The sequence below is a fragment of the Mustela putorius genome, unplaced genomic scaffold (genome assembly GCF_011764305.1).
Source record: "Mustela putorius furo isolate JIRA1106 unplaced genomic scaffold, ASM1176430v1.1 tig00000551_pilon_pilon_pilon, whole genome shotgun sequence".
Lineage (NCBI taxonomy): Eukaryota > Metazoa > Chordata > Mammalia > Carnivora > Mustelidae > Mustela > Mustela putorius.
The window spans coordinates 12,013,589-12,029,355 of NW_025421412.1; the positions used below are offsets into that span (position 1 = coordinate 12,013,589).

Genomic DNA, 15,767 nt, shown 5'->3' on the forward strand with positions numbered 1-15,767 from the left:
CCGTGGCGATCCTGAGGCTGGAAAAGCATTCAGTGTCACGAGGCAGAGAAAAGTTCCTGTTCTGTGTGAGCAAGAGACCCTGGGGAGCTGAGAAAGTTTCCATCCTTCTGTGCTGCATCCCAAATTGGAACTCACTGCACTGCTTTTGGGTGGTTATGTAAAAATATCAAATTCTGTGGGTGAGAAAAATGACCCATGCATGTTAAGTGAACCACTGCCTCAGAATTTAAATGTACTTAAATTATTAAATGTGATGGAGAGTCTTAACTCACCATTACCTGGGGCGCTGGCCAGAATTGGGTTGGTTTTGGAGAGAACAGAAGTGGTTTTTACGTATGTATGCAGCTGTGGGTTATCGATAGACATTGGGATTCTTTTCATTTTGGAACAATAGCTCTGTGTGTGTGTTCTGCTCTCAGTCATTTAAAAGACGGTTTTTCCACCTGCTTCAACTTGGTGATGGATCCTACAATTTGAATTTTTATAAAGATGAAAAGATCTCCAAAGAACCCAAAGGATCGATATTTCTGGATTCCTGTATGGGCGTGATTCAGGTAACTGTGATTAGGGTTCCGTCCTGGAGTTTTCTTATCTGTCAAGAGTGCCATCTGTGAAGGCACAGAGTTAAGCACACGCTTCCAAGAGTGGCAGTGTTTGGGGTGGGAATAAAATAGCTCCCTGTCAGGTGAGTAAGGACTTGTTTTTCATCATGATGGAAGCTGGCACAGAAGGCCGGCTGGGTACTGTTGTAGTGGGCCTACCGCCCTGGCGTGCCAGTTCCTGTGTTTCAGACGTGGCTCAGCCGCTTTGCAGCTGTGTGACCTGGGACAGGCTGTTACCAAAAGTTTCTTCGTATGTAAAATGTGCATAATGATTGTGTTTCCTTAATAGGGTACGTTGAGAGGTCTGGATGAATTAATTCGGAAATAGCCAGAACAGTTCTTAGCCTCTCATTGGTGACTTTTACCACTACGGTCATAGTACCAGTAGCGGGTGGTCACAAAACACTGGCTTTGAGATAAGACTGCGGGCAGATCCCTGCTCTACCACTTATCGGCTGTGTCATCTCGGAGACATCATTGATCCTCTCTATGCCTCAGTTTCCTCATTTGTTAAACACGGATAATTGTCAAATACGGTTACTGAGAGGATTAATTAATGTACATAAAGAGTTTTAAGAAAAAAGGGGACGCTTGGGTGGCTCATTTGGTTAAGCCACTGCCTTCGGCTTGGGTCATGATCCCAGGGTCCTGGGATCGAGTCCCACATCGGGCTCCTTGCTTGGCGGGGAGCCTGCTTCCCTCTCTGCCTCTCCCTGAAAGAGCTTAGAACAGTATTGGCACATGGTAAGAATTCAGCCAGTATTAGATATTTTTGTTACTACCGCACTAATGCAGTTGCAGGCTTATTCTTTTTTTTTTTTTTTTTTTTTAAGATTTTATTTATTTATGAGAGAGAGAGAGTGTGAGTGAGTGAGCATGAGCAAGGAACCCGATGCGGGGCTGAATCCCAGGACCCTGAGATCACTACCTGAGCCAAAAGGCAGACACTTAACCAACTGAGCCACTCAGGCGCTCCAATTGTAGAGTCATTCTTAAAATTATTTGTGATCATGCATAATGCACTCCTATTATAATGTACTCCTAAAAAATACCAGACTGTGCAGATAAACTGAAGGTTCCTCTCCATCCTAGTCCCTCTACTTCTCGCAGAGCTGCTGTTACCAGTTTGATGTAGGTCCTTCTATACCTAACCGAATTGTCTTTGAAAGCAAGCTGCCATTTTCCCAATCTGCCCACCCCTCCACCTGCTCCCCGGCCACTTTCCAGGAAGATCTAAGGCAGGAATGTACAAGGATCCATGAAACACAGGGTCCTGTGAATTTGAAGTAGGTTTGAAAGCAGGAAGGGGAGTAGGGAGGAGATGAGAGGAATTAGCTAAGAAAAAAAAGCAAAGGTGTTAAAGAGACTTGACACCTGCTGTGGGTGGGTGGCAAACTGGCCTCTGTGTTTTCTCCCTGGGAGACCCGCTCAGCACAGTGCACACGGTTGCAAACAGTCCAATTAGTCAGAAGCTGTCCGAGCCATCCCAGAATGAAGATCATTCAGACATTTCTCATGGGGGCCCTTAGACAGAGGGCTCTGTGCGATTAATGAACAATCTCCTTGACAACTCCTCACAATAGAAGCAGTCACCATTATCAGAGAATTTGTCCTAAAAATGACTCAATGTTGGCTGATGACATTGGCCCGAAGCTCGGTTCTATAAGAAAGGTGGTTTTGTGGGGCCAGTGTGATTGAGGTTGGAGACACAGCTGTCTGGTTTGACTCTCTGGTGTGTGTGCTTGTGTATGTACTCACATGTGTAAGATTAAATTGCATTTTTAGCCCAGTAATACATTCCTCTGGGTCAAACAGTCAGTGCGAAAAGGCAATATGGATAGGCACGTTCCTGCTTACCATACCTCTGCCCCACCCACTCCTCACCCCCCTGAAATGATCACTTTCACCTTTTTTGCTCTTCTTCCTGGGGCTGTGCCTCCTTAATGCGGGATGAGGCACTTCTGCTGGTTTTTATTCCACAGTTGTGGACATTTTGTGATGGAAGATGGCATTTTAGCTCCCACAGGCCTCCCTCCTGCTCTAATTTAGACTGATTGCTTTCTCGGCCTCTGGAGAGCCGTCATTCTGAACACTCTCTGCCTTCGTCCCTGCATTGGATTGCCTGTTTTCGAAATCCCGTGTCCTCTTCAGTCTTTTTTGACTTTCTTGTTTTGGAGGCACACATCCTCCAAGTAGCTCCGGAGAAATCACGTCTGAGTTGCTGATATCTTGAGCGTTAACTTACCTGCAAATATTTTTGGTTTTGCGTTCATATTTGATTGAAAGGTGGAAATCCAAGGTGAAATTCACCTTAGAATTTGAAGACACTCCATTATCTTATGGGTGCTCATGTTCCTTTGGGGGTCTGAAGCTATTCTTAATCCCTGTTCTTCTCCATCTTCTCTTTACCACGAAGGACCTGAAATTTAGGTTAGTTTGTTTCATTTTGATTTTTTTGGTAAACTTTTTTTTGTTAAGGCATAACGTGCAAATAGAAAATGTACACGTGAGGAATGTGTGCCTCTGTTTGCTACTAAATTGGGGTTTCTTTTGTCTTACGTGCTACAAACTGCGGGCGAGCTCTCATTCTGGAAACTGTGTCCTGTATCTTGGTCTTTTTGAACTCTGGTCAGTCTCATTAACTCGGGGAGACTGCAGGCCTCTTCCAGGTTCCCCTTCCTGGGCTGCAACACGGATACCGCCTCTAGTGGAACGCTGAGGTGCTGCTTGGGCTCGCCTCATTTACTTCCCGTCCATCAGGGATCCCCCGCCTGCCCTACCTGTTGTCAGATATCTGAAGACAGTTGTTTTCATCGATTCTGCTCTGTTTTCTAGTAGTTAACGATGGGAGAATAAATCCAGATCCTGTTATGTCATCAGCCCAGCAACAGAAGTTAGGGGTCCAGACTCAGATGTCTACAGGAGCCAAGCAGGAAAACTAAGTAAAAGGAGAGGCCTGAGTGTAGAGAGTAAGAGGGAATGCTGAGAACCATGACAAACAGGACCACAAATAGCCCCGTCTTGTGGGGCCTGTCCCTTTCAGCTGTGGCTGATGCTGCTGGACAGAACTACCAGCTCAAGGTTGCCAAGTGATCTGGGTTTTTTTTAAATTTTTTTTGCCCCACGAAATCCAGAAATAAAAAATTTTACTTAAACCTTGGTATTTTAAATTATTGGAAACCAGTTTAAAAACAAAAAACCCAAAACACTACTCAGGAGTTACCCCCCTCCAAATAATGGAATCCATGAAGGTGTTTTGGGGCCTTAGATCAAGGTGATCGCACCAGATAACAACGTTCACTGAAAATTACCTTTGCGTTAACTGCTCACTGGCACGTGGGTGGACCCCCCTTCCCCCCCACAGCTGAAAGCAGCTTTGGTAGAAACCAGATTGCATCAAAATAGTTTATTCACAGTGTAAAGTAGGCGGTACCAGAGTGAATTGTCAATGACGGTGAATTAACTTGTGTGGGATTTTCAAGTAGGAGTTTCATTTGTATTCTTGAGTTGAGAGACCTTTTAAGTTACTTTTCAGTTAAATCTTCTGGCATTGACTTTTAAAAGAAGTTTAAAACAAACCTAAATCTATTAAGAGTTTGGTCACCTGTGTCACAGTGGTTAGGCGAGATGCCTCTGGCATCCCTGGGCTGTCACTCTGTCCTGCCATGGCCTTTGTAACCTGAGCTTCTGACTTCAGGGGACATCGCTTTCTTTATAGGCTTTTTGTAGACGTGGCCAATGGTGTTAAGTGTTTAATGAATTGTAACCAAGGATTCAAAAATGTTAAGTAATTTGTTTTTATCCAGATTTGTTTGTAAGCTAAGTGCCAACAGTTAGTGTGTGTGTGTGTTTAAATTGTATTTGGACATCGTAATTTTAAAAAAGTAGCTGATGAATGCTGTGGGTTCAAAGAAATGCATAAACTGGAATTTTCCTGAACAAAATCCCAGTGTAGAATCTTAAGGCCTCAAAAGCATTTTCAAACCTTGAAGTTGATTAGACTTATTTTCAGATCAGGATGCTGAGGCTGATAAAGAGAAACAGTGCAGACCAAGACCTGACGTCTCCCCAACTTTTAACTTATTTTCATGGCTGTGAGTGGAACAGAAAACCCATTTCACAGCCAGGCGTTTGACTCCTGTCTGATTCTGGCCCTGACATGAAGGGAGGCGCCCACAGTGGGCAGGCTGTGCGAGGGAATTTGACCTTGCCTGGCGTGGTGTCATGCTGTGTGTGTCTGAGAAGTACACTTCCAAAGAACACAGCCCGCCTTGGGGAGGGTCAGCCTATCCCTGCCACCTATGCTGAGCAGCCCTAGGGGACTGCCGCTAACCCGCCAGCATCTAGTGGGCCTGGGCTGCTCTGCCCCCTACAGGTTGTCCTCGGTTTGTGCATGCAAGGACCTAATCTCAGTCCTGGGCTGAGCTTCTGTCTAGTGCTGTCCCTTGGTGAGGTGTGTGGGTGGGGGTGTGTGTGTGTGTGTGTGGTTTTGCTCACCAGGGGAGGTTTTTTACTATCTGGAGACATGTTTTGATTTTCACAACTGGGATTATGCTTCTGGAATGTAGTGGGTAAGGCCAGGGGTGCTGCTAAACATCCTGCAGTGCATAGGGCAGCTCCCACAGCAAAGAATTACCGGCCCTGAACATCAGTAGTGCCTAGGTTGAGAAACCCTGACATGAGGCACGTGCATTCTCATCATTTAAAGCATGTGGCTTCTGTTTTTGTATTTGGAGCTGGGCATTTTATACATATAAAAACTGGAGGCAAGAGGGAAGGCTGTAGACATGGTATCCAAATACCTTTGGTGACTCAAAAATGATGGGAAAGTTCCAGAAAAGGAAGTCAAGTATATCGATAGATAATGGTTTTTTTTTTTTTTTAAATTGTGGTTCACTTTTAAAAATATGATACGACACACTATTTCATCAAAAATTTTTTTTAAAAAGGGAGCTGGAGGAGTTGAAAATTTTCAGTGAAATTTCACTCATTCAATAAATATTTTTTCAAGAGCCTGTTGTGTGCCAGACAGTGTTCCAGAAACACAGCTGTAGCCTTGAACAAAAGAAATCTCCGTCCTAAGGAGCTCTTGTTCCATTTGAGGAGACACAACAAATAAATATGTAAAATGCATAATGTGTCATATGGGAAAATAAAATTATGGAGACAGTAAAAGCAGGGAAGGTATAGATGGTGATGGGGTTTGCAGGGAAGGGGCTTGCCCCACATGCCAATGAGGCAGCACCCGCCAGTCAATAATAAAGAGAAAAAATTTTAAGGCCATTCCCCTTCTCTTAAAATGTGTCTCTTTTACTCCTTTTCAATTTCAGAACAACAAAGTCAGGCGGTTTGCTTTTGAGCTCAAGATGCAGGACAAAAGCAGTTACCTTTTGGCAGCAGACAGTGAAGCAGAAATGGAGGAATGGATCACAATTCTAAACAAGATTCTCCAGCTCAACTTTGAAGCTGCAATGCAAGAAAAGCGAAATGGAGACTCTCATGAAGGTACGTAGATCCACTTTCTCACCAACAAAGTTGGTGTCTTTACTTTTGTCAGAGGACACAGAAGTAGACATACTGCACAGGTAAGTGAGCACTGGGACAGATGGGAGATCTGCAGAGGGCTTGTCAGTGAGGGTTTTATTACATTGGAATTTACAGCCCTGACAACATTTTTACCAGGAAATCATGTAGTGGGAAGAACCATGGCTTTGAGGAGGCAGAAAGGAAGATGGGCGTTCAAATCTCAGCAGCAGTGTTTTTTGGCTCTGAGACCTTGGGCAAGCTGAGACCTTGGTTTTACCCATCTGTGAAATGGGAATCAAATGGAACTTGCTGGTTGATGGGAGGATTTAATAAGATTATGTATCTTGAGTTCCTGGCATAGAGTCAGCACTTAAAATACTAAGTATAGATATTTCTATTACCGTTAATCTTAATCCTTTAGAATTTTAAAGACAGAATTAAGATGGGCAATGTGGTGGGAAAAACCTGGCTATGTTCTTGACAATTCATGGTTTTTTTTTTTTTTTTTTAAAGATTTTATTTATTTATTTGACAGAGAGAAATCACAAGTAGATGGAGAGACAGGCAGAGAGAGAGAGAGAGAGGGAAGCAGGCTCTCTGCCGAGCAGAGAGCCCGATGCGGGACTCGATCCCAGGACCCTGAGATCATGACCTGAGCCGAAGGCAGCGGCTTAACCCACTGAGCCACCCAGGAGCCCGACAATTCATGTTTTATTTTAAGCCCTTAGACACGTGATTCTTAACCCTGGCTGTACCTTAGAAGTTCCTAGAAACATCAAACAAATTCTGTTTCCTTTGTCCCACCAGAGACCCTGACTCAGTTGGCCTGGGGTGGGACCTGGGCAGGCCTGACTTTGAGTGGCTCTGATCGATGTGGCCATGTGGGCTGGAGCTTTGTTCTTTTTAGACAGTGTCCATACTCTATCAGTTATTAAATGTTTGACTCTCAATCCTGGGCATCAGTATTTTTTTAAAAAGCTCTGAGGTGTTTTTAATTGGCATCCAGAATTGAAAACTGCCGTGTTCAAGGGTGCAAAGGAGAAGTGGCCTTTGACTTCCTGCTTTAAATAAAATACATTCAATTACAAGTGACTCAAATCATTTGTTTTGCAATTTCAGATGATGAACAAAGCAAATTGGAAGGTTCTGGTTCTGGTTTAGATAGCTACCTGCCTGAACTTGCCAAGGTAATATCATCTGCTTCTTCTGCTCTTTGTAGATTGGTATTGAAATATTTCTCATTTCCTGAGTCTGTCCAGGATAGAATCTGTTGAAATGGTCAACAGTTACATTGTAGTAAGTCATTAAAAAGATGTTGTGCTTTTCTATTTTCTGAGCTGAATATGAAGTGAGGTTAAAAACTGACCTGAGTCAAATTTTAGTCTGTTTTCCAGAAAGTGCCTTATAAATTATTCTCTTTTTATTATTCCTTATTCCTGCCCCTCCATAATATTTAATACCAAATCACAGGTATTGAAGAAATAACAAAAATGCACCGATAAAGGTTTCTGTGTTTTGTTTTTTAAAGATTTTATTCATTTATTTATTTTAAAGATTTTTATTTATTTATTTATTTGACAGAGAGAGATCACAAGTAGGCAGAGAGGCAGGCAGAGAGAGAGGAAGGGAAGCAGGCCCCCTGCTGAGCAGAGAGCCCGATGTGGGACTCGATCCCAGGACCCTGTGATCATGACCTGAGCCGAAGGCAGCGGCTTAACCCACTGAGCCACCCAGGCGCCCCATTTATTTATTTTAGAGAGTGTGGGGAGGGTGGGGAAGGGGCCGAGGGAGAGGATCTCAAGCGGACTCTGTGCTGAGCAAGGAACCTGACGTCGGGCTCACTCTCATGACACTGAGATCATGACCTGAACCAAATCAAGAGTCAGACGCTTAACCAACTAAGCCACCCAGGTGCCCCTATTTATTTATTTTAGAGAGAGAAAGTAGGGAGGGGTTGGGGGAACAGAGTGTGAGGGGGAGTCTGTAGATCTCAAGTAGACTCCGCACTGAGCAAGGAGCCTAATGCTGGGCTTGATTCCACGACTCTGAGATCATGGTCTGAGCTGAAACTAAGAGTCAGACCCTTAACCGACTGAGCCACCCAGGTGCCCCAGAGGTTCCCATGTTAAGCTGGTACTCACTGTGTTCACACATGTGCTCCCCATTCTCAAGTCCATAGACACACTTCCAAAGAGGATGGTCTGTGGCAGTCTTGCCACTAAACCAAAGAGGCTTTACTGAGTTTGAGTTTTATAAATTGCTCCTGGGTCACTCTGAATGAAAAAACAAGTTATTATCTGTTTTTAATAATTTTGAGAAATGTGAAAGTTAACGAAAAGCACAAAGAAGATCAAAACAACCGTCTGTATTCCCACGACCCAGATTCAATGCTGTTAATCTATTGTCCTTTTAGCTTCCATATTTTTTAAAAGAATTAAAACACCAGTTGTGCTTGAAGTTTTTTTAAACACCATTCTTCCTCCCCTGCGACCTCAACTGTTGACAGTCACTATTGTGAATTTTCTGGGATTGCTTCAGTTTTATTGCTTTATCTTTACTCATGTACCTTTCATAATGATACATATGGTTGTGTTTCATGTGTTTAAAAATGTCATATGAATGCTAATGTGATTGTGCACGTGCTTTCTGATTCAGCCTTGTGTTTGAGATCCATCAAAACTGGTTATAGACTAGTTCATCCCTTTTCTTGCGCCATGTAAGCATTTCATTTTAGCTGTTCTCTTCCAGTTTTTTCTATTACGAACAATGCTACAATGAATATCCTTGTATTTGTCTCCGGATACTTATCTATGAATGATTCTCTTTTAAATGAGAGAAATATCTTTGTTTTCTCTGGCCATTTATATTCTTGCTCTGTTACTGCCATTCTATTCTTTTTCTTTGCAACTACAGTGAAACAGAGACCCTACACACCCTCATCTTAAACACTGTAATAGAAAACGTGGTTTATCTATATACGATTATAAATAGACTCGCATTCAGCATTGACCTTTACTTTAAGACAACATGGCTATTCTAAAATGTAAAATCTCCCTCCCTGGCTAGGACTTGAGAGTATTGTTTTTCTTCAAGACTTGACTGTTACCGCAGTATCTTTTTAGCACCTGCCTATTAAAGCTAATTTTAGCACCACCATTGTAACCTCCTACTCAGCTGGGAAGGGTTTTGGCCTGTGTGTATGTGTTTTTGTGCTGTGAACTTCTGTGTGTCATATTTTGCATGGAGATTTGCTTTTTTGTTTCTGGATGTTTGGGGGCTCATAATTTCTCAAAGTGTTAGGACTTGTTTTATGAAGTCACCGACATGTGCACTGCAATCCAGAATTCGAGAAGTAACTTCCTACACTTACTGGTTGAACACAGGGGACACCTAGGAGAAGACTAATGTTGATTAAAAATCTATACTTTTCTTTTCCCCGTGAAGACATACAGGAGTTGTGCCCTCCTTTCTTCTCTCACTGCCTACCTGGGCCTGGTCAGCATAATAATTCAGTATTTCTCAGTCCTAGGACCTAGGAAAGTTTTTAAAGTATATATGAGAGAATATAGAGATAACATACCTACATATGTATTTGGGACTATTTTCAGACTGCATAACCACAGAACAGAATCATTGGTTAAATCAGTTTAATTGGTTTCAGCCCCCATCTCATTTTATTTTGTTTCAGTCTTCTTTTTTATTGAAGCAGAACTTACAAGGAGCACTAGTTGTATCGCTCAGTGGATTTCATATTTCTGCATCTGCATAACCACCACCCAGGCCCACACATAGCACATTTCTGGCACCTCAGCGGACGCTTTTGCCCACCTGTCCCAGCTGCTACCCCATTGCTTTCACCTTTGTCACTGTAGATTAGTTGTGACTGTTCTAGTTCTTCCTATTAGTGGGTTGTACAGTACGCATCAGGCTTCTTTAGCTCAGCTTTCTGTGCGCCAGATATTTTAAATACGAATGGAGTAGAACTGAATTTAAAACATTAACTATGCTGCCCTCAATAATGACAGGTATTATTACAAAAATTTTTTAAATTATATAATCTCTGTGCCCAGTGGGGGCTCAGATTTACAACCCCAAGATCAAGAGTCAAATGCTATACCAGCTGAGCCAGCCAGGGAGCCCAGCGATAGATAATACTTTTAAAAACATAAATATGTGGTATGTGTGTATGTATTGGGTTGTGATATAAGCGTATTTCTCACTGTGGTCATGGTCAAAGCCCGAAAAAAGTATTATAAGGGGCTTCACTGTTGTTATTTTCCCCCTTAGCTCTTAACTGTTTTTTTTTTTAAAAAAAAACTTCTATTTAAGAAGGTAGATAAAGGGCAGCAAGTAGCTTTTCAAAGGGAGAAATTAAAAGAATAAAGACACTGAGGACATGCTGTCACGCAGTCCACATGCTGCTGTCCCGCTCGTGATGCTCGTGTGGGCGTGGTAGTGGTGTTGGGGGGCAGCTGGGGGAGCCCCGGCCCGACGGTGCCCCCAGCATAAAGGATAATTGTAGCCTAATTTATAACCCTCTCCAGTGTTTCAGGGTGGGGGCCTTTTGTGGCTGTTAAGGAAGCAGGGAGTTGACTAATAACGGGTCCTCTTGATCTTAGGAGGAACGGTTCCGTAGTTGCAGAATCCGAAGTTGACATGGCGGGGGAAGGGAGGGGAAGGAGAGCCCGTGTGCGCACCTGTGCAAGGGAGGGCAGTTTAATCGGGATGAAGAGGCAAAGAGGTCAGCGCTGGGAAGAGGCAGTGGAGCGGTAGGGAAGGGTCCAGCGGGAGATGAGAAGCAAGCTGCGGAGAAAGGACTCGAGCCGTGGCGGCGGGCAGGCCGTGTTGGCGGTGGGAGTGGAACGGCGGGCTTCTCTCTGCCCAGCTCTTCTTTCTGCTTCATTCATCCTGTTGCCCCGGCTTTTGTCTTCCACTGTGACCCAGACAGAACAAACAGGATATGAGTGACAGGAAGTTGTTTTAGTACAAAAATAACTGAGGTCTCGTTTTGGAATATAATGGAGGGGCCCTTGACATATGGCAAGGACGATATGGGCTTAGGTTTTCAGAATATGTTGTGTACTCTTGGCCCTTGTGTGGCTTGTACATTTGGTACTGAGCATCTTTATTGTTTTCTTATTGAAGATCCAGTGTATCTGCCCTGAAACTTTTTCTTTTCCTCCTATTGTCTAATATGGAACCGAATACATGTTCTTTGTAAATGTAACAGCATTTGTAGTATCAGAGCATGTAGTCTTTTTTTTTTTTAAGGTTTTATTTATTCATCTGACAGAGAACAAGCAGGGGGAGTGGCAGGCAGAGGGAGAGGGAGAAGCAGGCGTCCGCTGAGCAAGGAGCTTGGGACCCTGGGATTGTGGCCTGGGCCGAAGGCAGCTGTTTAACCAACTGAGCCACCCAGGCACATCTCAGAGCACATAGTCTTATCAACATTTTTATTAAATACACAAACTGTAAAGTTAGCTAATTGGTTTCTTATAAAGTCAAGGGTAATATAATCATGTTGCCAAGGGTAATATAATCATGTTGTAAACCCAGTGGCTACTTACCTAGTAATTTCTTTCTGTGGTTATCTTTATCTTTATCTTTTTATACCTGTCTTCGGCATGTATATATCACCTCCTAAGGAAAGTTGGAAGAAAACCCTCGTGCTCCCACTGTCTGTTTTCCTTCACAGCTTTTCTCTTTTTGTGCTGTTTGGTACTCCGAGAACAGCAACTCACCTTACCTTGGCCTCCCCACATGGCTCTGAAAGAAGAGCACTGTTTACTGTTAATGCGAAATTGCTCGTGTTTACTTAGCTGGTAACTTCTTTTTAGTGAGTGAACTTCTCTTTCCAGGTCAGTCTTTTACAGCTGAACACAGGATGGAGTCCTGGTTCTCCACTTCATAGTCTCACTGAGGTTGCATGAGGGTGAGGCAGCCAGCCACTTTCGCAGAAACCTTCTCTGACTTTTTTAAGCCACGTCTGGAATAGACGCCTCCTTCCCTGTATCCTAATCGAGGCAACGATGTCCTTGGATCATGACACAAAGCCGTTGGCTGGGGTTGTGCTCGTGAGGTCAGGAGGCATTCCCTCTCTTGGGCCTCCTTATTCTTTTTTTTTTTCCTTTCTCATTTTTTGAAAAGATTATTTTGAGAGAGAGAGCAAGTGCAATTGGAGGGGAGGGCCAGAGGGAGAGAATCTCCAAGCCGATTCTGTACTGAGCGTGCAGCCCAACATGGGGCTCCATCTCACAACCCTGAGACCATAACCGGAGCTGAAACCAAGGGTCTGATGCTTAACTGAGCCACCCAGGCACCCCAGGCCTCCTTTTTCTAGATGCTTTATTATTGCTTTGTGAGGCAGAGGAAGAGGTAATGGCCGTGGGGAGTTAGATATCTTGGAAGTAGTAGAAACAAATCCTGACAGCTCTTTAAATATAGATTCTGGCCTCCAAGGAATTTTCTAAGTCTTCTTGTTCCAACGCATTCTGTTTAACTGAACCAACAGTTAACACAGTGTTTTTCTGATAACTTGTCTTCAAAAAAGACAAGCTGGCCATGGTCATTGGATTTTAATTGTTTTGCTTGCTCAGGGATAAATTTAAGACACAGAGTGTGTGAGCCTACAGCAGTCCTTCTGGAAACGCCTTGAATGCATGGTCCATAATTGCTGCTGCTGCTGCTTTTAAAAAAGATTTTATTTATTTATTTACTTATTTGAGAGAGAGGAAGAGAGAGGTGCAAGTGAGGGCAGGGAGCAGAGGGAGAGGGACAGGAAGACTCCACGCTGAGTACAGAGTCTGACAAGGGGCTCAAACTCATGATCCTGAGATCATGACCTGAGCTGAGATCAAGAGTTGGAGGCTTAACCAACTAAGCCACCCAGGTGCCCCCATAACTGCTTCTTAGACAAGAAAGAAAACATTGTCAGGGTGGGCTGTTAGTGGTTACACTTAGGGTTCACAGGAGTGAGGGGAATAGCCTTTGGTTTAGATGAGTCATTCTCTTTCACTTCTGAGCAAGTACCAGTTTTCACAGAAAACGGCTCTGTCATTGTCCATTTTCTTCATGTTTTCCTTTCTTCTGAACCCATAGTAATTAGATGGGTTGTGAGCAGGACGGCAGCGACAGGGTCTGGGGAAAAGCCAGCCCCATTCTTCCCCATTCTTCCTACCTCCACAACATTGGACTGACCACAGATTATTTTAAGAGCAGAGCTGGTTTCTGTCACTTCCAGAAGCGCTGAACAAGTAGACTGTGGGGTAATATTTTTTTACAGCTACATTTTGTGGGCCCTTCGATTGCGAAAGTACTCATTACAGGAGTTTATTTTATTATCTTTACTAAAATTTAAGTAAAAATAAAGGCGTTGGCTATGATAAGTAAAAATATCCAAAGTTGTATAGAGTTACTCTTTCCCTTCATGGTCCATCCCCACATCCTGGAGAACACGAGTGATACTAATCTGTAGCAATTCCTGTTGCATCAAACTGAGTGCTCATGGAAATACACACACATATATGGTGGTTTTAGTTTTTTTAAAAAAATACGCTCATGGTATATACATTACTCTGACACTTGTTCTGTCACTTAAAAATCTTGTAAAGATGCCCCTTGGGGGCCATAAATGTTGAGTTTACTTGCTCTTCATAGCTGTATAATATTCTAAATGTGGGTATTTTGAACTTTATTTACCTTCTTCATATTCATGAACATTTTGGGTTATTTTCCTTTTTAAGCCTCTATAAACAGTACATAATAAACAACATGACATATTTTTAATAAAGCTTTTATGTATTTATTTGAGAGAGAGAGCATGAGCAGGGGGCAGGGTTAGGGGAGAGAGACCAGCAGATTCCCCACTGAGCAGGGAACCTGACAAGGGACTCCATCCCAGGACCCTGAGATCATGACCTGAGCTGAAGTCAGACACTTAAGCAACTGAGCCACCTAGGCTCCCCACAACACGGCGTATCATAAGCTTAAATACTTGTTTTCTTATTTCAGTAGGGATGGTCTGTGGAATGGGATCTCTAGGTCAGAGGTCATTATGTTTTTAATGCTTTAAATATTGCCAGGTTGCTTCCCAGAATGTTATAACAGTTCACATTCCCATTTTTCTATGTCCTCCCCAGGAGAGTGAAAATGGTATTTCACTGCTTTCATTTGTGTTTTGCTGCTTAATAGTGAGATTTTTCGATTTTAAGATGTTTGTGTGTCTTCCTCTCTGACTTACTGTTCATATACTTTATCTATTCTTTTTCCTTGTCTTATAGTTGAAGAGTCTGTGTTGATACCACACAGACTCAGAAGTCAGGCTTCCATTTATTGTGTTGAGTTCTTTTTTTTTTTCTTTTCTTTTTTTTTTTTTTTTTTTGCATATACAACAAAAATTTATTGTCCCACAGTTCTGGAGGCTAGAAGTACAGGATCAAGTTGTGGCTGTTGTCCCTCTCAGATTTGTCCCTATCAAATCTGTCAAAGATAAAAGATGTTCTTGTGGTTTACAGGCAATCTTGGGTGTTTTATTGGCTTGTAGATCTCTTCCTCCATCTTTAAAAAATTTTTTTTAATTGTGTTGAATTCTTTTTTTTTTTAATTTAAGATTTTATTTCCTTATTTGACAGACAGAGATCACAAGTAGGCAGAAAGGCAAGCAGAGAGAGAGGAAGGGAAGCAAGCTCCCTGCCAAGCAGAGAGCCCTATGCAGGGCTCGATCCCAGGACCCTGGAATCATGACCTGAGCCGAAGGCAGAGGCCTTAACCCACTGAGCCACCCAGGTGCCCCTATTGTATTGAATTCTTGAGCAAAGTATTTATCCCTTGTGGCTCAGTTTCTCCTTTTCTTTCTTTCTTTTTTTTTTTTAAAGATTTTATTTATTTATTTGGCAGACAGAGATCACAAGTAGGCAGAGAGGCAGGCAGAGAAAGAGGGGGAAGCAGGCTCCTCACTGAGCAGAGAGCCCGATGTGGGGCTCGATCCCAGGACCCTGAGACCACGATTGGAGCCAAAGGCAGAGGCTCAACTACTGAGCCATCCAGGTGCCCCATCAGTGTCTCCTTTTCTAAACAAGGATCATACAAGGACTCACCCCCTAAGGTTATACAAGTTTTACATGTGCATTTCGGATAATATTAGCAAGAGATACTGACTCTTATCAATACATATTTGCTTTTTATCATTGTGACCCTTTCAGATAATTGTTATTCCCTGGCTCTGGGGCAAAGCCCTGCCTTTCCTAAGCCACATTTTCTTTCTGCCTATGTTTTACTTGGTAATTCCTTCAAACACTATTTATCAGTCCTCCCCTCTGTTTAATGCATTTGTTGTAAGCCTTGGGAGGAATCGGAGGAATCGGAGGAACTTTTAAGGAGCTTTGAGTTTGCTTTTAATCAGTGATATAGTGGAGCTGTCAATGTATCTAAGGTAGATGATAGGCTTTTAGGTCATTTTGCATCTGACATTGTCCATTCTTTCTCATTAAATGGCTTCTCTAGTGAAGAATCTGTCCCTTGGATATTAGTGGCAACATCAGGATGCTTTGAGTCTATTTTGGCTAGTTTTTGTTTTTTTTTCCTTTTAATATGTTTACATCCCTGGTTGTTCTCTATTGTATGGACCTCATAGCAGTCATC

General features: G+C 42.9%; 1 protein-coding gene across 24 annotated transcripts in view; it reads left to right on the forward strand.

Annotated features, from left to right (window-relative positions):
- The window catches only part of DOCK9 (dedicator of cytokinesis 9), a 275,916-nt gene that overhangs the window by 152,706 nt on the left and 107,443 nt on the right, over positions 1–15,767 (forward strand). For all 24 annotated transcript variants that reach the window (XM_045081367.1, XM_045081374.1, XM_045081380.1 and 21 more), the window contains exons 7-9: positions 420–554; positions 5,933–6,107; positions 7,248–7,315. In XM_045081367.1, coding sequence (XP_044937302.1) covers positions 420–554; positions 5,933–6,107; positions 7,248–7,315 — 378 coding nt within the window. The remainder of the gene's footprint in view (positions 1–419; positions 555–5,932; positions 6,108–7,247; positions 7,316–15,767) is intronic.